Source organism: Chelonoidis abingdonii, chromosome 11 (genome assembly GCF_003597395.2).
Source record: "Chelonoidis abingdonii isolate Lonesome George chromosome 11, CheloAbing_2.0, whole genome shotgun sequence".
NCBI classification, from domain to species: domain Eukaryota; kingdom Metazoa; phylum Chordata; order Testudines; family Testudinidae; genus Chelonoidis; species Chelonoidis abingdonii.
Window position 1 is genome coordinate 5866811 of NC_133779.1, and position 22333 is coordinate 5889143.

Below are 22333 nucleotides of genomic sequence, written 5' to 3' on the forward strand. Positions count from 1 at the left end.
TTGGAACCCCCCTTCAGGTCATTGAAAGCAGCTATCAAATCCCCCCTCACTCTTCTCTTCTGCAGACTAAACAATCCCAGTTCCCTCAGCATCTCCTCATAAATCATGTTCGCCAGCCCCCTAATCATTTTTGTTGCCCTCCGCTGGACTCTTTCCAATTTTTCCACAACCTTCTTGTAGAGTGGGGCCCAAAACTGGACACACTTCTCCAGATGAGGCCTCTCCAGTGTCGAATAGAGGGGAATGATTACATCCCTTGATCTGCTGGCAATGCCCCTACTTATAAAATGCCATTAGCCTTCTTGGCAACAAGGGCACACTGCTGACTTGTATCCAGCTTCTCATCCACTGTAACCCCTAGGTCCTTTTCTGCCGAACTGCTGCCTAGCCATTTGGTCCCTAAACTGTAGCAGTGAATGGGATTCTTCCGTCCTAAGTGCAGGACTCTGCACTTGTCCTTGTTGAACCTCATCAGGTTTCTTTTGACCCAATCCTCTTTAAAATGACTTGCTTACAAAATCAGACCTAAAAATACAAAAGCGTCACATCCACACTATCACTGAACAATGGCCGAGTTTCTCATTTTCCCATTTAATTCTAAAAGAAATTGATGAGAATATAAATATTGTACTTACAGTTCAGTGCGTAGTACATAGAGCGGTATAAACCATTGTCTGTATGAAATTCTCGTTTGCACTGACTTCGCTAGCGCTGTGTATGTAGCCTGTTGCAAAATGAGGCAAATATCTAGATGAGTTGATGTACCCCCTGGAAGAGCTCCACCTACCCCCTAGGTGGATGTGTGCCCCAGGGCCGGCGCTTCCGTTAGGCTACCCTAGGCAGTCGCCTAGGGCGCCAGGATTCAGGGGGTGGCATTTTGTGCGCTCCCCACGGGGTGCGCAGGAGTTTCCAGTTCCGCTCCCATTGCGCCGCTGAAGAAGGACCTTCTGCCGACGTGCCGCGGAAAATAGCGGCAGGCAATTGAGCAGCTCAATGACTGCTGCAGTCGCCTGCGGCATTTCGGCGGAGGGTCCCTCTTCGGCGGTGCGATGGGAACGGAACTGGAAGCTCCCGTGTGCCCCGTGGGAAGCACACAAAATGCCGCCTCCTGAATTGTGCCTAGGGTGCCAGAAACCCTGATGCCACTCCTGGTGTGCCCCTGCTTGAGAACCACTGATTTAATCTGAGCTCCGGGACAACACAGGCCAGAGACGTGCCCCGCAATAATTCCCAAAGCAGGTTTTTTAGAAAAACATCCAATCCTGAATTAAAAATGGTCAGTGCTGGAGAATCCAGCCTGCTCCTCGGTAAATTGTTTGGGGTGGATTCTCCAGTGCTGGCCCTGTTGAAATCAAGCTGGGATGTCTTCTAACAGATCTTCTCCAGGAATTATTGGGGAGGGGAGGCTAGATGATCAGTGCTCCCCTCTGGCCTTGGAATCTATGAACAAAACCTGTGTTGGCCACTAGACCCTGTTCTTGGCCAGAGACAAACCCATTCCTGGGTCTTGGCCATGTGACCAGCGCTGGGGATGCTGAATGCAGCTGGCTCTGTACGATACCACACATATTGGTAACAGCTTCACTCTTTCATCCCCTTGCCCCAGTCTTCAAGTCAACAGAGGAAATCCTTCTCAGGTACGTGACCCCCTGTCAACCCAATCCCTGGGCTGGATCCCCCCAGGTTCACCCCTTTACCCCCAGATCTGGTCCCCATCTCTAAAAGGGGCTGAACATTACAGAGATGGTGGAGGGTGTGTGTGGAATCATGGCCAGTCTGCCCTAGTGGCCAGAGCTCTGGACTGAGACTCAAGGGACTTGGCTCTGCCTCTGGCCTCCTGGACAGCCTTGGGCAAGTCATGTCCCCATTCCATGCCTCAGTTTCTCCCTCTGTAAAAATGGAGACAGTGACACTGCCCTCCTTTGGAAAGCCCTAAATAGGAGCTAGGAATTGTCATTATTTAAGATCCAGATGGCAGTGGAATAAATATGAAACCCAGGGGCCAGTTCAGTGTGTCCCAGAGATGTGAGTGGTCTAGGGGTTAGAGCAGTGGTGGGCTGGGAGCCAGGACTTCTGGGTTCTATCCCCTAGCTCTGGGAGGGGAGTGGGGTCTAATGGTTAAAGCAGTGGGGGCTGAGAATCATTAGAGCAGGCAACAGGCATTTAAGCTTGATGGAAGCCAAGTCAGGAGTGTGAAAACTCCCTGGGTATCATCTCAAGGGAAGAATGGGGGGTAGAAGAGAGCACCCTTGCCCTCAGGCATAGAGCTTTCCAGCTGCACCATCCCCCATCCCCCACACACTGGGGGTCAGCACTGACTGTCAAGGGAGAGCGCCCCCTGCTGAGCCCCCCTCCCTGCAGCACAGCACCCCCTACAGCAATGCCGGGGTGGGCATGCCCAGTCCAGGCGCCAGGGTGGAGCAGAAGGGATGCGATTGTGGACATTTGCACTGAATTCCAGGGACAACGACAAGATCAAGCAGAGGATCATCCAGCTGACGGAACTGCAGGAGAGCCTGGTGAGTGGGGCTCTGTGGGTGGGCACAGGGTCTGCTCCTAGGGCCCAGCGCAGGTGGGAGGCTACACAGCCCTGGCATCCTACTAGCTCCACACACCAATCCACCCCATTCCCCCAAGCCTGATCCTGCCAGGGGCTGAGGGCAGCCCTGTGCTGGCCCTAACGCACCATCCCATCAACCTTAGGTCTGCTCCCAACCCCCAGCCCAATTGGATCTGCTGTGTGCCTGCCCCTTTAAATGCCCCAGCCCTGAGCAGGGGTGTTCCTTGTGCCCTGTGATTCCTGCTCTAGGACCCTCTATGTAGCCCCCTGCACCCTGAGAAGACACCAACCCCTCAAGAACCTGGATGAGAGCTCACGCCAGATGGCCTGGGGGCATTTACTGAGATAACGGGGCTGGTTCCCAGCTCCCCCGTACTGCTCCTGACTTAGGGGGTAAAGTGACTTTGACCTACCTGTATTCTGGGCCCTGCACCCCGTGTCACTTAGAGCAGCCCTGAGGCTGCCCTAAATTATGCTCTGTCCCCTATGGGCCCTGGGAGGCAGAGAATAGCCACAGGGCAGTGCAATGAAGCGTGTTGCCATGGGGGCACTCTGCTCTGTGCGCTCCATTGTCCTGATGCACTGGAGGGGCAGAGAACTCAGGTGGCTAAAGATTCTTAAAGCCCACTTGCAGGCTTGGTGATGGACAGCGGTTCTCTTTCTCCTCTTCCAGCAAGACGAAATTTACATCCTGGAAGAGCAGCTGTGTAAGTACCCGATGCGGGGGCCAGCCCTCTGCTACTGGAACTCAGATGAGCACTGAAACCCAGTCACACCAGCTGAGGACCTGGCACACTAGCTCCTACCAGAGTGAACTGGAGAGGAGGGAGCAAAGGGTTGGATTTTATGTGCTCTTTCTAGAAGCCAGAGGCCTTTCAGTTTCCTTAGTCCAACCCGACCATGTTTTGTGGGGCAGGCTGGGTATTTGGTGGGGATCAAAATCCAATTTTCACAGGTCCAGCAAGAGTCAGAGTCTGAAATTAACTTATTCCCAGGAGTAGGATGACTTGCCTCATTGTGCCAGGCGCTGCCCAGACACACAGTGACCAAGATTGGGACCCCGCCGCGCTGGGTGCTGCCCAGACACACAGTGACTGAGATCAGGGCCCTGTCATGCCCAGGTGCCACAGACACATAGTAACCAAAATCAAGGCTTACTCTTTCCTGCATCAAATAGACACATAGTAATGAGATCAGGATCTCACTGTGTTGGCGCTGCCTGGATACATGGGCCTATTATGAACACAGATTTTTTTGCATGGGTTAGCGATGTGATTTTTTTTTTTACCCATCTTGCGACACTGATACAATCCCTATTACAGACACAGTGAGGCCTGGCCTACACTTAACAGTTAGAGCAACAGAGCTACCGAGCTCAGGGGGTGTGAAAATTGCACCCCTGGAACACTGCAGCTCTGCTGACCGAACCCCCAGTGGAGGTGGATTTCCTACAGCGCCGGGAAACTCCCGTCTGTCGGTGCAGGCAGCAGCTATACCAGTATAACTAGGGAGTTTGTACTCCTTTACCTGTGTCAGGTGAGTTAGTGTGTGGACAAGGTCACAGTGAGAGAGCCCTGCCCTAAAGAACTCGCAATCTGAATGGACAGGTGGGGAAACTGAGGCATGGAGCATGGCTGTGGTTTCCCCAAAGTCTGGGGCAGAGCCAGCTCTCCCGAGTTGTAGTGCAATGACTGATCCAAGACTTGAACACTGCCCCCTGCAAGGGCAGGCGACGGGCCCCTCACTCAGGCATTGGGCACTCCCCCATGTGAGGGGGCCCACGGACTCCAGTGCCGAGCTTAGTGGCCTGAACCCCTGAGGCTGTGACACTGCGGCTGCCGGCACCAGAGAGTCACGGATGTGACCTCAGGCCGAAACGTTGCCCTTGGAATTTGAAAGCTCCAGTCATTCTGCAGCAACGTTTCCAGTTGGTTTTTCGGTTCCCTAAAACCTTGGGGGTTGGTTCGGTTTTTTTCCAGTCCAGGGCTAACTCGCCCTGCCAGCATCTCTGTAAATATCACGGGGACCTTCAAGGAGAGGGGAACCGTGGCGTGTGTTTCACTGCTGCTTGCGTGGGAAGGGTTCCCTCCAGCGAGCCGTGGCCGCAGAACCCGGAGGCAGAACGGAAAAGGCCAGAGCATGGCGCTGATTTCACTGAGCCGCGGGGGCAGATCCGCAGCTGGGGTAAATCTGCACGGCACTATTGGCTCCTGTAGAGCGGCGCCAGCGCACACCAGCTGGGGATCTGGCCATGGTGAAGTTGCAGGGCACCCGGGGAGACTGGAGGAGTGGGACAGGCAGGGGGACAAGCTGGGCTGTAGACGGGATTGGGGGTTCTAGGATAGGGGGAAGGAGCGGAGAGCTGGTGAAGGAGACGACACAGCACCAAGATCCCGGCAGCCAGCTGAGCCCTGCTGTCCTATGTGTCCTCTTCCAGGTGACTGCACTTGCCGCGAAAGAAAAAGGTTTGAACTTCCCATTAAACTCTCCCCACCCAGCACTGTCCCCCGCAGCCCGCCTGCTCCCAGTCCACCTCCACACTGCCCCATACGCTGCCTCCTAGGGGTGGGATGCCGGGAGCGCAGTCCAGAGGCTCCAAGGGAGCAGTCCTGCCTGCACCAGCAACAGATGGGAGACTCAGAGCTGGAGTTTCTAGGTCAGTGCAGAGGGGTACAAGCCAGAAAGCGTCTCCCCTGGCTCAAACCCGCCAGATCCAATTAGCATCAAACTCCCCCCTGAATCCTCTGCCCTCAGGAGCCCTTGCAACGTACTCTGCAGGCTGGCAGGAGCGTCTCCCCCAAAGGCGTGGTGGCCACTCTTGGCTTTCGAGTGTCAACCATCTGGGGCTCCCTAATTAACCTTCCCTGTGCGGGAGACGTAGGGATGGCTTGCCCACCACAGAAATGCAGCCACCTCTGGGATGGGGCCCAGCAGCTGTTTATACCGGGAGCCCTTGCTCAGGACTGAGATGCAGCCACCTCTGGGGTGGGGCCCAGGAGCTGTTTAACCGCCACACAGCGCTTTAGGCCAGGAAGTGCCGAAGCCTGTGTCAAGTGGAACTGCAAGAGGCAGATGTGGACTCACACAACGTGAGAGCTGGCCACAGGAGGGAGAAGCTATGTTCGATAAGGCAGATTCACTGCTGGTGTAAATTGAGGCTCAGGCTTTATTCCACACTGGGGTACACTGACCGCGAGGGGAGAGCGCCTCCTACTGAGCTCCCACCCTGCTCCCTGCAGCACAGCGCCCCCTGGTGCCACACTGGGTCATTGGGGCCGGCACTGACCGCGAGGGGAGCGCGCCCCCCTACTGTCCCTTTTGGATCCTGAATCACAGCCTGTGAATGGGACATACTTTACTAGTCTCTGAGCCCAGCCCCACTGGCTGCTGCAGCAAAACAGGCACAGGTTGGGGCAGCAGGGCTGCAGGGGACATCTCTGGCCAACTCCTGACCTTTGTCCCCTTCTCCCTATGCCTCCCATGTCTCTCTGCAGAGAAGAGAATATAGAGCCTTTCCGCACATGAGGGGCGAGCCACCTGCTGAGGGAGCCGGGAGCCACCCCGCGATGGACAAAGCCAGCAGGAGCCCCGGCCTGTTCCACCGCCCAGGCCCGGAATAAACTCCCCTCCCATCTGCCAAGGATTGTGACGTGCATTGTGGGGCGCCTAGTTACAGGGCACCCTGGCGTCTTTGGGGCCACTTCTCAGACCCCTCTAGCAGCATCAATGGGGCAGGAAGGGCTTCTGGCAAATTGTCCAGTCATAGATTTACAGGGGCTGCTCTGTGCCCTGGTTTCTTTGGGGCTGGTTTATGCTCAAAACGTACCCAGGCGTAGCTCTGTTGGCCAGCTATTGCCGGCGGGGGACGGGGGGTGTGTGTTCCTACGCCAGCAGACAAACTCCCTTTACACGAGGGGACTAGCTGAGCACGGGCGCTGGCATGTAGCCATAGCCTCTGGCTCCGGGGTGCGTCCGCCAGGAGGGTGACTCCCCAGAGGTCTCCTAGAGCTGGAAATGGCCCCTCGAGCTCCAGCCTAGACGCACCCTATGTGGCGGTGAGCCCAGTTCTCAGCACCTCGGCCCTGCGGTCTCCAGCCACGCTCATAGGCGCCAGTCCCATGGGTGTTCCGGGGCTGGAGCACCCACAGGGAAAAATTGGTGGGTGCTCTGCACCCACCGGCAGCTCCCTGACCCGCCCCAGCTCACGTCTGCCTCTGTCTCCTCCCCTGAGCACATCTTCGAGTCCTGCTTCTCCCCCCTCCCTCCCAGCACTTGTGCCGCAAAACAGCCGTTTTGCACGGCAAGCGGTGGGAGGGAGCGGGAGGAGGAGGAATGCGGAGCGCTCAGCGGAGAGGCAGGGCCAGGGTGGGGATTTGGGGAGGGGTCCAACAGGGGCAGGGATGGGGCGGAGTCAAGGCAGGGCCAGCGGCAGGGGGACACGAGCACCCACTGGCGCCAAGGAAAGTTGGCTCCTGTGGCTAGGTTCACCCGTTCAGGCTGCTGGGGCCTTCCGGCCTTATGCATTAATGGCCCTCCCCGTCCTGGGCTTTTCCGTTGGATCTTCTGGGGGCCAGTCCTTCACGGGCACTGAGTCCAGCCAGTTCTAACTCAAATATCTCGTCTCAGCCCATTCGGCATCCCTGGTGCTGCCTCTCCCCTAGGAGACTGGCTATTTGCTGCACCCCCAGGATCATGAGTTAGAGCACCCCCAAGGCCACACTGACTGTCACCAGCCAAGGGCGAGACTACAGGCACAGCTAAGGGGGCTCATTCCGCTCAATGGCATCAGCCCAGGTCACCCCAGCAGAAACAGGAGCAGAAATCTGGCTTTACCCACTGGAAATGCAGCCACCTCTGGGGTGAGGCGGGGGCGGCCAAGCAGTGCACAAGTTCAAGCCGTTCAGCAAGTGCCAGGGCACCTTTGATGACTGGATCTGAGGAGGGCCAGGGCTGCTAAGCCAGCACCTGTGTCCCTCCTGTGGACCCCTCTGGCCAATAGGAGGCCCTGGTCTGCATTAGCCAAGCCCCTAACCCAAAGAGGAAGTGAGACAGGGCAGGGGGCCATATGCTCAGGAGCAGATTTACCATGAAACAAACCGTGCGGTGGCATGGGGCCCCCAATGACAGGGGTCCTCCCAAAATGCAGGACAAATCTCACCTGTCCCTGAGTCCCAGCCAGCGGCGTAGCAGGGCTCAAGCAGGCTGCCTGCATGTCGTGGGCAGTGGCCCCACCCTGCTCCCGAAAGCGGCCGGCTGCTGGCAACCCCCTGCTCAAAGCAGGACCAACCCCCAACTAAATCATCCCAGCCAGGGCTTTGTCAAGCTGGGCCTTAAAAACCTCTAAGGAAGGAGATTCCACCACCATTCCAGTGCTTCACATTTATGTGCCAGATGTACTAAAGATTCATATGTCCCTTCATGCTTCATCCACCATTCCAGAGGACATGCGCCCATGCTGATGATGGGGTCTGCTCGATAATGATCCAAAGCAGTGCTGACCAATGCATGTTCATTTTCATCATCTGAGTCAGATGCCACCAGCAGGTTGATTTGATTTTCTTTTTTGGTGGTTTGGGTTCTGTAGTTTCCACGTCGCACTAACAGGGCACTGGGCTTCCCCACCTGGGGATGGAGAGGATGCACCCCCTGGGGGGTTAGGACAGGCCTGGCTGACTGCAGAGCTGGTCAGGTCCTGGATACAGCCCTCGCCCCATCCCCCAGTCTTTCCAGGGAGGCGACCCCACTCCTGAGCTGTGGGTGTCTGAGGAATCTGTTTCCACACCCACAGGTGAATATTTGGCCTGGGGTCAAATTCCTCTCTCCACCCCACCCCAGTGGGAAGTGATTTGGGGTCCCCTGAGTAAGGAGTCCCATGAGAGCCACAGTCACCCTCTGGAAAGGTTCCTCTGTTATAGGCAGTGGCCTCCTGGCTGTTTACATTGACTTTGTGCTCATCTCACCTTCTGGGAGGAGCCACGTGAGACAGTACTCAACTGCCTCAGTTTCCCCACTTCTGTCTACAGCAACATCCAGCTGTGTCTCGGTTTCTCCACCTCCAGGCAGTCCTTTCGCTCGTGAAATGACTCCCACCCCCTTTACTCCTCACTGCTCAAAGGCTATCCAGAGAACCCCCGCCTCTGGTGGCTTGGCCTTTGCAGCTTGTTCTCAGGATCCAACTGATTGCTGGATTTGGGGAGGGGAGGGAACTTTCCCCCTGATTGGCAGGGAACATGAGGGGGGTTCCCCTTCTCCAGCAGTGTGGGGCATGGATCTGGGCAGGTCTCGGGACTGTTCTGGTCCCTGCACGTGGCACTCAAGAGTTTAGCCTGCCAAGGACCCAAACTCTGGCATCTAACTAAAGTCCTTGGGCTCGGCCCATGGGGCAGTGGGTGAACGTCTACACGTGAGTCTAGGCTAGATGGGAGGTCAGCCTCGCGGAGATGACGGCCTTTCTGGCCTTAAATTCCCTGAACCTGTGGAATTAGTGAGCAGCAGGACATAGGCCCGGGCGGCTGAGGAATGAACTCAGCATCCTGTAGATGGTGGCCCCTCCTGGGGAACTGCCCCCATTAGTGCCACTGGGTCAGGGTGCCAACTGCCCCTCTGCCTGGGCTGGCAGTAACTGAACAGCTGTGTCCTATTGCCGACCCCCGGGTACCCCAACCCTGGGCATTCTGCCCCTTCATGTCCCCTGGCAGTCATAGCATCTGGATCTCTGCCGCTGGGGGTTCCCCCTTCCCATCTTTGGGGAGCTCCCTCCTAGCCCCTTCCAGGGGCCTATCCAGGAACGGATCCCCTTGGGTTTCCTCTTGGAACCAGGCTGGCTGTGCACTTTGTCATCCATCCGTTTCCCAGCTGCGTGCATCTCTAGGCTGAGAAACCTCAGGCACTGCTGTCCCTCCCCAGGCCGCCCCCACTCATGTCCTGACGTTGCCCCTAATTTGGGTTGCAACTGCAGGGTGACTCGGAGCCCTTTTAGTCTGCACCCCGGAAATCTCCTCCTATGCGCTTTGGGGCTGGTTCAATTCTGGCAGCAACACTTTGCGTGTCATTCCCAGTGCCTCTCCAGTTCATGCACTTCTCTCTCAAGCTGCGCCTTGATCCGGCTGGGATCCAGGGTGCGGTAGGTGTTCTCCTGTCCCCTTCTTCTCTGGGGAGACGGCCCCAAACTCTCCCGCTCATCCATTCTGGCCTCTATCCGCTGGGGCGCCCACCTGCCCTGCCAGGGCTGCTCCGCTGGGCACAGCTCCGGGGCTCGTACTTAATTTTGCTTCTGGTCAATATCCCCCTTTCTAAGCCCTGCCTCTGGTCATGCGTCTGTTCACTCCTCTTCCCCGAACAGCTCATCCTTGCTCACTTTTCTGCCCAGTCTGCAGGTGCAGGATCCGTCCTCTGCCAGCTCTCTCTGAGCCTCAGCCCCTCACAAACACCTTTAAACAGCTTTGCCCATTGCAACGCTGCCCCCATAATCTGCCAGCCCCCTATAATCCGACACAACCCCTGGATTCCATGTGCATCCAGACCAGCTGGGTCTGGGCAGGGAGTAGTCACTGCGGGGCTCCTCAAGCCATTTCCTGGGGTTAGAATTCCCCACTGGGCCCCTCCCTGAAATGAGGGGCCCTGTAGCAGGAAGGCCAAGGACGGAGGTGCCCTGAGTGGGAGGCCCAGGCCCCTTGTGAAAGCCCAATGGGGGTGGGGGCGAGATGACCCTGGTTAGCTGCTCTTCCTGATTCTCAAGCGGATGCAGATGGCTTCAGGTGGCTGGTCACTTGCAAATCACAGAACCCAGGTGTCCGGGGCTACACTCCAGGGATCCCCACGCTGGACTGGGGGAGGAAGAGCTGAGAATGCAGTGCTGCAGCAGACTCCTGTGGCCAGCGCTATCCCCCTACCCCAGGACAATTCCGTGTCACGGCTCCACAGGATCTGTGCTATGCCTTGGCTTTTAAGCCATCTCATGGAGGAACTCTGTCAGTGTGCCCCCTCCTTGCCTCAAGTCCTGCACTGCCCTCCAAGAGCAGACTTAGCCTTTTGCCCTCCATTGGGTAACCATGGGAAGTTTAGGGGAAACTGAGGCACGCATCGGCGTCATAAACATATTACAAAAAATTCCCACTTCGTCACAGAGGGCATTTCGTCTGGCTTGTTTACACTTTGAGCTTCACCCCACCTGCCCAGACGGAGCAGGTATGGCAGCCCTTGCTCACTCAGCACAGCTGCTGTCTCCATTCACCTCCAGCCCCGAACTGTCTGCGTCTCCTTTGCTATGTGCCGGCTCTGGTCCAATCGTTCTCCACCAGGCGGTACGCAGAGGCCTTCCAGCGGGTACATCAACTCCTCTAGAGGTTTGCCTGGTTTTGCCACAGGCTACATAAACAGCACTAGCAGAGTCACTGCAAACTAAAATGTCATACGGACACAAGTATCAGGGGTAGCCGTGTTAGTCTGTATCCACAAAGACAAGAAGAAGTCCGGTGGCACCTTAAAGATTTATTTGGCCACAAGCTTTTGTGGGTAAAAAACCCTCACTTCTTCAGATGCATGGAGTGAAAATGACAGATCCAGGCATTATCTACTGCAGGGCTCAGCAACCTTTCAGAAGTGCTGTGCTGAGTCTTTATTTATTCACTCTGATTTAAGGTTTCACATGCCAGTCATACATTTGAACGTTTTTAGAAGGTCTCTTTCTATAAGTCTGTAATATATCACTAAACTATTACTGCATGGAAAGTAAATAAGGTTTTTAAAATTTTTAAGAAACTTCATTTAAAATTAAATTATAATGCAGAGCCCCCTGGACTGGTGGCCAGGACCCGGGCAGTGTGAGTGCCACTGAAAATCAGCTCGTGTGCCGCCTTCGGCACCTATGCCATAGGTTGCCTATCCCCGATCTACTGACACAGGAAGAGAGCAATGAGAAAGGCAGCAACAGGTCAGTTACAGCGTGCTGGGAGGCTTTTGTATTTTGAGGTCAGCGTCTGTAAGCAAGTCGGTTTTAAGTGAGGTGAAACTTGGGGGTAGGCCAGACAAATCAGACGCCTGAAAGGGGTATGGGAGTCGAGAACAGCTGCTCTGGTCAGTTTCACTCAGCTGTCAGGGGGCTGTAACTTATCTCCCTAGAGCACTGAGGGAGCGGAAGTGCCAGGGAAAGATACAAATTTCCAACTTGTTCCAGACAGAGTGTCACGGGGCAGGTGTGGTAGACACACAAACAAACGCCAGAGGCCCCAGCACAATGCCCCGAAAGCAGGTTATTATTGATCATGCTTGTTAGGGTCGTGCCTAAGGCTCCACCAAGATGGGGGCCCCATTGCCCTTGATGTGAACAGGGTAACGAAAGGTCTCTGACCCAAATAACTGACCCTGGAAACAGACCAGACCAGGATGAGGCGAGAGTAGACCAGAAGGAGCACTGAGAGGGCAGCAACAGAGCCGGTTCTACTGGTTTTGCTGCCCCGAGCAGCGCGCCGAATTGCCGCCGCGGACGGTGGTGGCAGTCCATGCGCTGTTAGGGCTGCATGCGCATTTCTGTCGTGGCAGCAATTCGGCAGCAGCTTCTGTGTTCAGCTGTCCGCGGTGGCGCAGCTTCTGTCTTCTGGCTGAAGGCAGAGGCTACTGCCGAATTGCTCCCGATGTGGAAATGAGTGTGCCACCCCCCGCCGTCCACGGCGGCAATTCGGCGCGCTGCTTGGGGGCAAAAACACAGGGACTGCCACCCCTTGCAGACTGCTGCCCCAAGCACCTGCTTCATCAAGGCATATCAGATGTGAAACAGCAGGAAGGGATTTAAGAAGCCAACTCAAAGAGTTCCTCCTGCACAAGCATTCAGGTCTTGAGCAGTCCAAGCAAACAACTTGTTCTTCATTATAATTTAAAAAACAACACTAGCTGCCTATTTAATTTAAAAAACAGCAAAAAATATCCCCCTCCCTTTCCAGTTCTTATAAAAAGTCTTGAAGTTTCAATCTCAGTGCCATAGAGATGCTTGCTTTGATCTGCTTCGCTCTTGGAAGTTCAGGGGCTCCGGGCTGCTGGCCCCCTGCTGCCTGGGGTCCCTAGGGACAGCTCTGGCCGCCATTAGGGATTTTTTTCCCAAGAACCCCCTGTAACATTTCATGAACCCCCAGGGGCTCACGAACCCCAGTTTGGGAACCACTGCTCTATTCCAAAATCAATTGAGAAACAGGGAGGTAGCAAAATTTGCAGATGATACAAAACTTCTCATGCTAGTTAAGTCCCAGGCAGACTGCCAAGAGTTCAGGGCCAGTGCTACCATTAAGGCGAACTAGGTGGTTGCCTAGGGTGCCAAGATTTGGGGGTGCCATTAAGCAGTGCCCCCAATTTTTTTTTTACAGCGGTTCCTCCCAGAGTGCGCAGTTGCTGCTCCACTTCTCCTGCCTCCCAGCCTTGCCCAGCCCAATCAGCTGTTTGGCGTTGCAAGCCTGGGAGGGGAGGAGAATTAAAGCGGGGGCGGCATGCTCGGGGACGATGCGGAGCAGAGGTGAGCTGGGGTGGAGAGGTGCCGCACGGCTCCCTCGGGCGGGGGAAGCTGCTGCGGGGCGGCGCCTCAGGGCAGAGGGGGCATGGAGCTGCCACAAGGCTGGGGGGGCGCAAGGTGGAAGTTTCTTGCACCGGCCCTGCAAGAGTTACAAAAGGATCTCACCAAACTGGTTGACTGGGCAACAAAATGGCTGATAAAATTTAATGTTGATAAATGCAAAGTAATTCACATGGGAAAACATAATCCCAACTCTACATACAAAATGATGGGGTCTGAATTAGCTGTTACCACCCAGGAAAGAGACCTTGGCGTCATTGTGGGTAGTTCTCTGAAAACATCCACTCCATGTGCAGCGGCCGTCAAAGAAGCGAACAGAATGTTGGGAATTATTAAGAAAGGGATAGAGAATAAGTGAGGCCCTACCAAATTCACGGCCATGGAAAACATGTCACGGTCCACGAAATCCCGTGAAATTTGGACCGTTGGGTGCTTTTACTCTATACAGGTCTGCTGCATCTTACGCTGGGGTTATGTTCCACAGTCAGCACGTAAAGTGAGAATCGCGTATAGTCAGAATAACGCTGAGTGTAATGGCAGGCAAAAATGCCCAGACTACAGGTACAGTATTAAAATTGTTATTTTTCTCTTTTTTTTTGTTTTTGCCGACCGCGAAAGGCTGAAATCGCGCATGTTAAATGTGTGTAAGATGCGACAGACCTGTACTATGCAGATTCACGGGGGAGACCAGCGTTTCTCAAATTTGGAGGCTTGACTCAAAAGGGAGTTGCAGGGGGGTTGCAAGGTTATTTTAGGAGGGGTCATAGTATTGCCACCCTTACTTCTGAGCTGCTGCTGTCTGAGCTGGGCGGCTGGAGAGCGGCGGCTGCTGTCCAGGTGCCCAGCTCCGAAGGCAGCACCCTGCCAGCAGCAGTGCAGAAGTAAGGCTGTCAACATCATACCATGCCATGCTTACTTCTATGCTGCCTCTGGCAGTGGCTGTACCTTCAGAGTTGGGCTCCCAGCCAGCAGCTGCTGCTCTCCAGCTGCCCAGCTCTGAAGGCAGCGCTGCCGCCAGCAGCAGTGCAGAAGTAAGGGTAGCAGTACCCAGGACTGGCGCTAGTGGTTTTAGCGCCCTAGGCGCACGGCAATTTCGCCGCCCCGTGCGCTGGTCCCGTGGCTCTGGTGAAGCTGCCGCAGTCGTGGCTGCGGACGGTCGGCTGCTCCGGGGCTCTGGCGGAGCTGCCGCAGTCATGCCTGCAGGAGGTCCACCGGAGCCGCGCGAGCAGCCGACCGTCTGCAGCCATGACTGTGGCAGCTCCATCGGAGCCGCCTGCCGCCCCCTCTGGCAAAACGCCACCCACCAATAATCCTGGCACTGTAGGCGATTGCCTAGACCGCCTAAATGAAACCACCAGCCCTGGCAGTACTGCAACCCCCCCACGATAACCTTGTGACCCCCACACGACTCCTTTCTGTGTCTAGACCCCTACAATTACACCACCATGACATTTCAGATTTAAGTAGCTGAAATCATGGAATTTACAAATTTTAAAAATCCCATGACCATGAAATTGACCAAAATGGACAGTGAATTTGGTAGGGCCCTAATAAAAAGAAAGGAAAATATCATATTGCCTCTATATAAATCCATGGTACGCCCACATCTTGAATACTGCATGCAGAGATGGTCGCCCCATCTCAAAAAAAGATCTATTGGAATTGGAAAAGATTCAGAAAAAGGCAACACAAATGATGAAGGGTATGGAACAGATTCCATATGAAAAGAGATTAATAAGACTGGGACTTTTCAGTCTGGAAAAAAGACGATTAAGGGGGGATATGACAGAGGCCTATAAAATCATGCCTGGTGTGGAGAAAGCAAATAAGGAAGTGTTATTTACTCCTCATAACACAAGAACTAGGGGTCACCAAATGAAATGAATAGGCAGCAGTTTTGAAACCAACAGAAGGAAGTATTTCTTCACACAATGCACAGTCAACATATGGAACTCTTTGCCAAGGGATGTTGTGAAGGCCAAGACTATAACAATAAAGAACTAGATATATTCATAGAGGATAGGCCCATCAATGATTATTAGCCAGGATGGGCAGGGAGGGCGTCCCTACCCTCTGTTTGCCAGAAGCTGAGAATGGGTGACAGGGGATGTGATCACTTGTTCTGTTCATGCCCTCTAGGGCACCTGGCATTGGCCACTATCGGAAGACAGGATACTGGGCTAGACGGACCTTGGGTTGACCCAGTATGGGTGTGCTTATGTTTTTATGACTTTATTCCAGAATATTTACTCTGCCTTGGAGTTATGCTGGAATTGATATAGATATGCTGGTCAGTTTCCCTTAAGGAGGGGACTGGTGGGAAACTGATCAATTATTTTTTATGGACCTAGTCCCCTTAGCATCTCTGTCAATCTTTGCAACTGACGAGGGCAGTTTTTAGCAGATATATGTGTGGGCTTTGGTTTTGTTGTTGTTTTTTTTAAGAAAACAGAAAAGTGTTAATGGGCTGGAGCAGAAAAGGCCTCCTTAAACATTTTTAAAAGTCTTTAAAAAGCTTTCAACTAATGCCGTTCAGACTTGGCTTGACGGATCAATCTGAGCGAGATAAAAAGAAGCCGCATTTGAGACTTTTGTGGATGTTTTGGTGACACCAGCGTAAGCCATGCCCGCTCTGGGTGGTGCTCTGTCCCCTTCAAGCAGTGGTGAGGCCAGCTACCGATTGATGAGTAGATCCCTGCGTGGATACAAAATTTGTATCCACATCCAAGCCATGAGCCGCAAACAAAGTCTGTGGCTACAAAGCGGTGAGCCGCAGATTTGCAGGGCTCTAGGGATAAGCCTGCTGCAACCACCGCTAAGAGGGGGTGGCTTTTAGCTCAGGCAGTACAGGCTCCCACATCAAGGTCAAAGGATCGCAGCTACTGACAACGTTACACTAGGACAGGGTTAGTCAATGGGCAGAGCGTGGGCCAAATCCGGACCAGCAGACACTTCTGAATGTACCTCGAAATCTTTTTATTTACTTATGATGATTGTTAGTTTATTTTTATTATTTTCTCTGGAGTCGGGATCTTGACTAGACTTTGATCAAGAAATCTGGACCTTGGCAAAAAATAATGGACTACCCCCGACTAGGACATGAGTTTATGGAGCAGAACGGGGGGGGGCGGGGGAAATGGAATTTAGTTTTCTACAAGAGGGGTGTGTCTGATGCCCTGTAGATTTGCTATAGCTGAACCTTGATATTTAACTCATTAATCTCCGGTGGAGGATGCTTTTCTGTTTTGATTTCCGGCCCTTTAAATCTCAGACTCCACCTCTTTGCATTGGATGGGGATAGTGCAGTCTGCTCTCGGTGCTGCCGACTTCAGGCCAAGCCTATTAAAGGGGCCGGGGTCGAGGAGCTTTTTGCAGAGGAGGGGGCTTCTCTGACGAGCACCATGCTGCCCATCTGGCATTCCGGGCCACCTTCTCCGCCCGTGACGAGCACACATGACTTCAACATGTGGCGGGACTACTTGAACCTGTCAAAGGTTCTTGGCGAAATCATTGAGGAGCGCAGAAGGGAGTCCAGGAGCCTCTTAACCTGTGAGACGGAAGATCCCTGCCTGCCAGGGACCCCCCTTCAAATGTCTCCGGGGGACGCCTCAAGCCCAAAGTCATTGGGCTGGAACAGGAGCAATGGCAGGAGCTGTCCTGGAAGTGGGCAGAACAGGGCGGCCACCCCTCAGACGCCCGGCAGATTCATATGCAACTTCTGCAGGCACAACGGGGAATCCAAGAAGGTCTACTCCTCCCACTTGCTGAAGCAAGCCGACGGCACCGTGCTCTGCCCCATCCTGCGCAGCTACGTCTGCCCGGTGTGCGGTGCTACGGGTGACCAGGCTCACACGCTGAAATATTGCCCGTGCAATCAAGAGAAGCAGTCCCTCTATTGCAAAGGCGGGCGCAACTCGGCTGGCTTCATAGTGAGACGGTGAACAGCAGAGGAAGAAACCTCCTCCACCCTGGGACAAAACCCGGGAGCCAGAAGGGGCTTGGAATTGAAGTATAGTTTGCAACCGTTTGTTTCCTAGTTTGCATTTAAAGTCCAGGGTGGATTTGACACAGGCATGTAGAAAGTCGCCCTGGTTTCTTTAAATCCCCACAGCAGCCTGTTTTGGGTATCCCTGCCTCGCAGTGAGTTCCGTAGGAAGAGAACCAGTGCCAAAGAACCGGGAGTTTCATAGTTTTGCCTTTGTCCTGCTAACTCATGCAGAGATTTCATTTTAAGCGTTTGCCGACGAGGCAGCACCCATCGGACTGGTTGGGCGCAAGGCTTTTGTCTTTGGTAGATTTGTTTTATTTGAAACTTCTCTTCCCAACCAAGTGTTATTCGTTTTGTTTTATTACACACCACAGGAATCACTAAGACTTTGCAGCGTGAGCTTTATTTTAAAATCATGCCAGAAAAAGCCTTCAATTCTAAAATACACATAAACATCGCGTTTTCACTGATGCTGTTATTGCACCAAGCGTGTGTTTGGGGGCAGGGATTGTTCTCTCTGTGTTATGAGGGTTTGTTTATGAGAGTTATTTTTCATTAAACGTAAAACACTCCCTTATCCCCTTTTCCTTCTATTTAATAAACAGTGTTGTTGTTCCAGCAACTGCTTGTGTGTTTGATCCGCTGTTCCTCTGCATGGCTCTGGGACAGGGCACTGGGCAAGGATCTCCTTTTGGGCTGGCAATAGAGGTCGAGGAGCCCCCTGTCTGCCTGCTTTTATTCTGGGCGGCGGCTAGGAGGGACATGCCTGGCCTCCTGCGAAGCTTTCTCAGCCCTGCACTTAGTGGGAAGGGATTTCTGTTTCCATGGCCCACTCCCTCTCGGCCATTCTGCTGAGCCTGCCTGTTTCTCTGCCACTGAGGCAGATTTGGGGGGATCTCAACACCCGTCTTGCTAGAAACCAGCCTGATTCCCCCAAGCAACTGAAGGGACTTGCGCCAGAAGCAGCGTCCTGGCATCCACACACCCAGTACTCTGGCCTGCTGTGGGCCCACTATCCTCTTCCTCATCGAGACCCTCTGCAGTCTCCTTTACTGTCCCCCAGCTGTGAGGCTATAAAGCTCGATATGCCCAGAAGACCCCAACAGCAGCCCTGACTCTGCCTCTCTGATCCCTACATGTCCCAGCCCTGCCCCCTCTGCCCTGGTGTGACCCCGCGGCCCCAAACTGGCTACTGTTTTCCAAGGGGGTCAGAGAAGCGAGGCTGCTCTGGAGCTGGACAGATGCGCAGAGGATGGCTGCTGAGGGCGGGCAGGAGGGGGAAGGCAGAGTGGGGAACCTGCTAGGGAACGGGATCCCTGGATCCTGTGCACCTCCTAGGGTGATGCAGAGAATATGCCCCAGCAGAAGAGCTGACTATGTCCTGCAGCAGAGAGCCAGATTAGGGGGGCTGCATGCCTGGGAGGTAAAGATTAAGGGGCGCTGGGGGCTCAGCTGGCCCAATAGCAAGAGAGAGGTGTAAGGAAGGGTGAGTTCTGAGGCGAGGTCTCTCACCAGAGGCTCTAAAACAAAGTCAGCTGGCATGGGATAAGAGGGAAGGTCCTCCCATGGATCAGTAACAGGTTAAAAGACAGGAACCAAAGGGTAGGAATAAATCATCAGTTTTCAGACTGGAGAGAGGTGGTGTCCCTGAGGGGTCTGTACTGGGCCCAGTCCTATTCAACATATTCATAAATGACCTGGAAAAAGGGGTAAACGGTGAGGTGGCAAAATTTGCAGACGATACAAAACTACTCAAGCTAGCTAGGTCCAAAGCAGAGTGCAAAGAGCTACAGAAGGACCTGACTAAACTGGGTGACTGGGCAACAAAATGGCAGATTAAATTCAAATACTGATCAATGTGAAGAGATGCACATTGGAAACCATAATCCCAACTCTACATACAAAACGATGGGGTCTGAATGAGCTGTTACCACTCAAGAAGGATCTTGGCATCATTGTGGGTAGTTTTCTCTGAAAACATCCACTCCATGTGCAGCAGCCGTCAAAGAAGCGAACAGAATATTGCGAATCATTAAAAAAGGGATAGAGAATAAGTTGGAAAATATTGTATTGCCTCTGTATACATCCAGGGTACGCCCACATCTTGAATACTGCATGCAGCTCTGGTCGCCCCATTTCAAAAAAGAGATATTGGAATTGGAAAAGGTTCAGAAAAGGGCAACAAAAATGATTAGGAGGATGGAACAGATTCCGTAGGAGAAGAGATTAATAAGACTAGGACTTTTCAGATGGGAAAAGAGACGACTAAGTGGGGGTAAGATAGAGGTCTATAAAATAATGACTGGGGTGGGGAAAGTAAATTAGGAAGTGTTATTTGCTCCTTCTTGTAACACAAGAACTAGGGGACACCCAATGAAATTAATAGGCAGCAGGTTTAAAACAAACACAAGGAAGTATTTAATCACACAACACACAGTCAATCTGTGGAACTCCTTGCCAGAGGATGTTGTGAAGACCAAGACTATAACAACGTTCAAAAAGGAACTAGATACATTCCTGGAGGATAGTCCATCCATGGCTATCAGCCAGGATGGGCAGGGATGGTGTCCCTAGCCTCTGTTTGCCAGAAGCTGGGAATGGATCACCTGATGATCACCTGTTCTGTTCATTACCTCTGGGGCACCTGGCATTGGCCACTGTTGGAAGATAGGATACTGGGCTAGATGGATCTTTGGTCTGACCCAGTATGGCCATTCTAATGTTCTTAAGAGGGTGGTGTGGGTTGAGGGGTGACAGGGATCCCTGCAAAGATGATAGATCAGATCACAATTGGGACAAATCTGAAGCAGCATCTGCCAAGGGTATTGCCCTCAAACCTGAGGTATTTCCCTAGCAAAATCCCTAGATATTGTGCCGGCCACAGCTAAGCCAAGACATCCTTGGGTGTGTCAGAGATGCAGGGAATGAGATGGTGGAGGAGAAAAGTGCTGACTCCCAAGCTCCATCTACAAGCTTAAGTTCTGCCCAGTCACTCACACAGCGCTGATGTGCAGGTGCGCAGGTTTAATCGGCAGCAAAATAGTTAAGAACTGTGACCTTTTCACGTCTCAGTCATTAGGTTTCAGGGTCAACAACCCACACATGATTGCTGGGCTGTTCAGAGCTCTGCCAGAGCTCCTGTTTCAGGCTGGCTGCTGACTCAGGCAGAGGCCACTGGATCCATCACACATTTTGAAGTTGTCTTCTTGTAGCCAGGAAGGTGAGAGGCTTGTTACAGTACAGACCCGTTTACACACGAATCCGCTTAAAGCGCAGTTGCGCCATGCCTCCCAGTGCTACCTATTTAACATGCGAGACTCGTTAACATGAGATGCAGGAACTTGCTATGTAGTGCTACAGATTTGCTCACTAACTCACTGACACAGAAATTGACGGAAGTGCGGAGTGGAAATGTGTTGTACGTCTTTACCGATATTGGTAAAAACGTATCACGCACGCTTAGTCAGTGTCACGCTAGAGAGATATATAATATATAGAGTAGTATTGTAGTTATATAGTAACACAGTATATATCCCACATTAGAAAATTTTAACCGTAGGCGTAATATAATAGCAGAAGGCAAGCGTCAGCGTTCCTACACTGGAGAAGAAAAGCTAGCTGCAACAGATCGAGTAAATAGCGGAGAAACTCAGGTCAAAGTTTCAAAAGATATTGGGATTGCCAAATCTACTCTCCGAAGATGGCTAAAAAACTAATCTAAACTGAATGGCTTTGTACAAAATATCGATTCTGCCATGGGGCTTAAGTGAAAACGCATGCGCTATTCAACAAAAGCCACAACAGACAAAGCCACGTGCACGTGGTTTGCTCAGGAAAGGCTGAAAGGAATGCGGCTAAGTGGGCCAATTCTTCAAGCCCAAGCGACAATATTTGGAAATTTAACGGGGGATGAATCATTCCAAGCCAGCAAGGGGTTTATAAGTTGTTTTAAAAAGCGTCATGGCCAGAGCTGGCTCCAGGCACCGGCTGACCAAACATGTGCTTGGGGCAGCACCTTGTAAGGGGCAGCCAATCTTCGAGTGGCAGGGCAGCGCTCAAGGGTTTTTTTTTTTTTGTTTCAACTGATTGTTTTGGTGGGGCAGGGTGGTGTTCGGCCGGGTAGGGCGGCGCTCAGGAGGGTTGTTTCGGCAGAGTGGCGCTTTTTTATTTTTTTGCTTGGGGCGGCAAAAAAGTTAGAGCCGGCCTGGTCATGGCACAGCACAGGTATCGATTTCTGGAGAAAGCCGATCAGCCGATGAATCACCTGTGAATGTGTTTCCCGCCGAGTTAAAATCTATTTTACAAAATAAAGACGACCACGAAGGACAACTTTATAATTGTGATGCAACAGCTTTATTTGCAAAACTGCTACCTGATAAGACTTTAGTCTTTAATTACGAGACACAGAAAACAGCTGGATTTAAGAAGATAAAAGATCGTGTGACTCTTCTTTTCTGTAGCCATAAGACAGGCAGCCATAAGATTACCCCTCTTCTCACTGGCCACTTTCATAACCCTCGCTGCTTTAATCACCTCAGTAGAGCCAAACTGCCAGTAATATATGCTAACAGCAAAAATGCTTGGATGACGAGACACATTTTCGATGACTGGCTTCACAACAGCTTTGTTCCAGCTGTTCGTAAGCATCTGCGGTCGAAGAAACTCGAAGCCAAAGCACTTTTGCTACTTGACAATTGTCCAGGCCATCCTCCAACTGAATCACTAGTATCAAGAGATGGAAAAATTCGAGTGCTATACCTACCATTCAAGAAAACATCAAAAATTCAACCTTTAGACCAGGGCATTATTCAGAATTTTAAAAACAATTATCGCCGGGACCTGATTTTGGTGATTGTGTCATGCACATCTTCAGGCATTTCCGAATTGCTGAAACAGTTAAACATGAAGGGAATTATTTATTTAGTTAAAAAAACTTGGGACAGAGTAAAACAAAAGTCCATTGAAAACTGCTGGATGAAGGCTCTCAGGGATGCCTTGGCTCAGACTCGGAAAACTCCAGCCGTGGCACTGATTCAGAGACAGACTATGAAGGATTTTCGGAAGAAGACATCCCACAAACACGCATGCAGATAAAAGAGGATAAAGGTAAACTTCTCTTTCAAATGATAAAATTTTTTCGTTTGGATACACTGCCAGAAATCATTATGGAGTGGCTGGAAATGGATGAAGATTGCCCGACTTCAGGATTTCTATCCAAAGAAGAAAT

The 22333-nt window shown here is 52.6% G+C and overlaps 1 protein-coding gene across 1 annotated transcript; it reads left to right on the top strand.

Moving 5' to 3' along the window:
- Nucleotides 1-13035: 13035 nt before the first annotated feature.
- On the top strand, nt 13036-17059 carry NANOS2 (nanos C2HC-type zinc finger 2). Its single transcript, XM_075071243.1, has 2 exons — nt 13036-13061; nt 16390-17059. The coding sequence occupies exons 1-2, from the start codon at nt 13036-13038 to the stop codon at nt 17057-17059; spliced, it is 696 nt and encodes a 231-aa protein (XP_074927344.1).
- Nucleotides 17060-22333: the final 5274 nt, after the last annotated feature.

Bases quoted from the DNA above. Each gene is read 5' to 3' on its own strand.
- NANOS2 (XM_075071243.1), top strand. From the start codon at position 13,036: ATGCTCGGGGACGATGCGGAGCAGAG. The intron at 13,062-16,389 runs GTGAGCTGGGGT...TTTAAATCTCAG, and splicing joins GGGGACGATGCGGAGCAGAG to ACTCCACCTCTTTGCATTGG.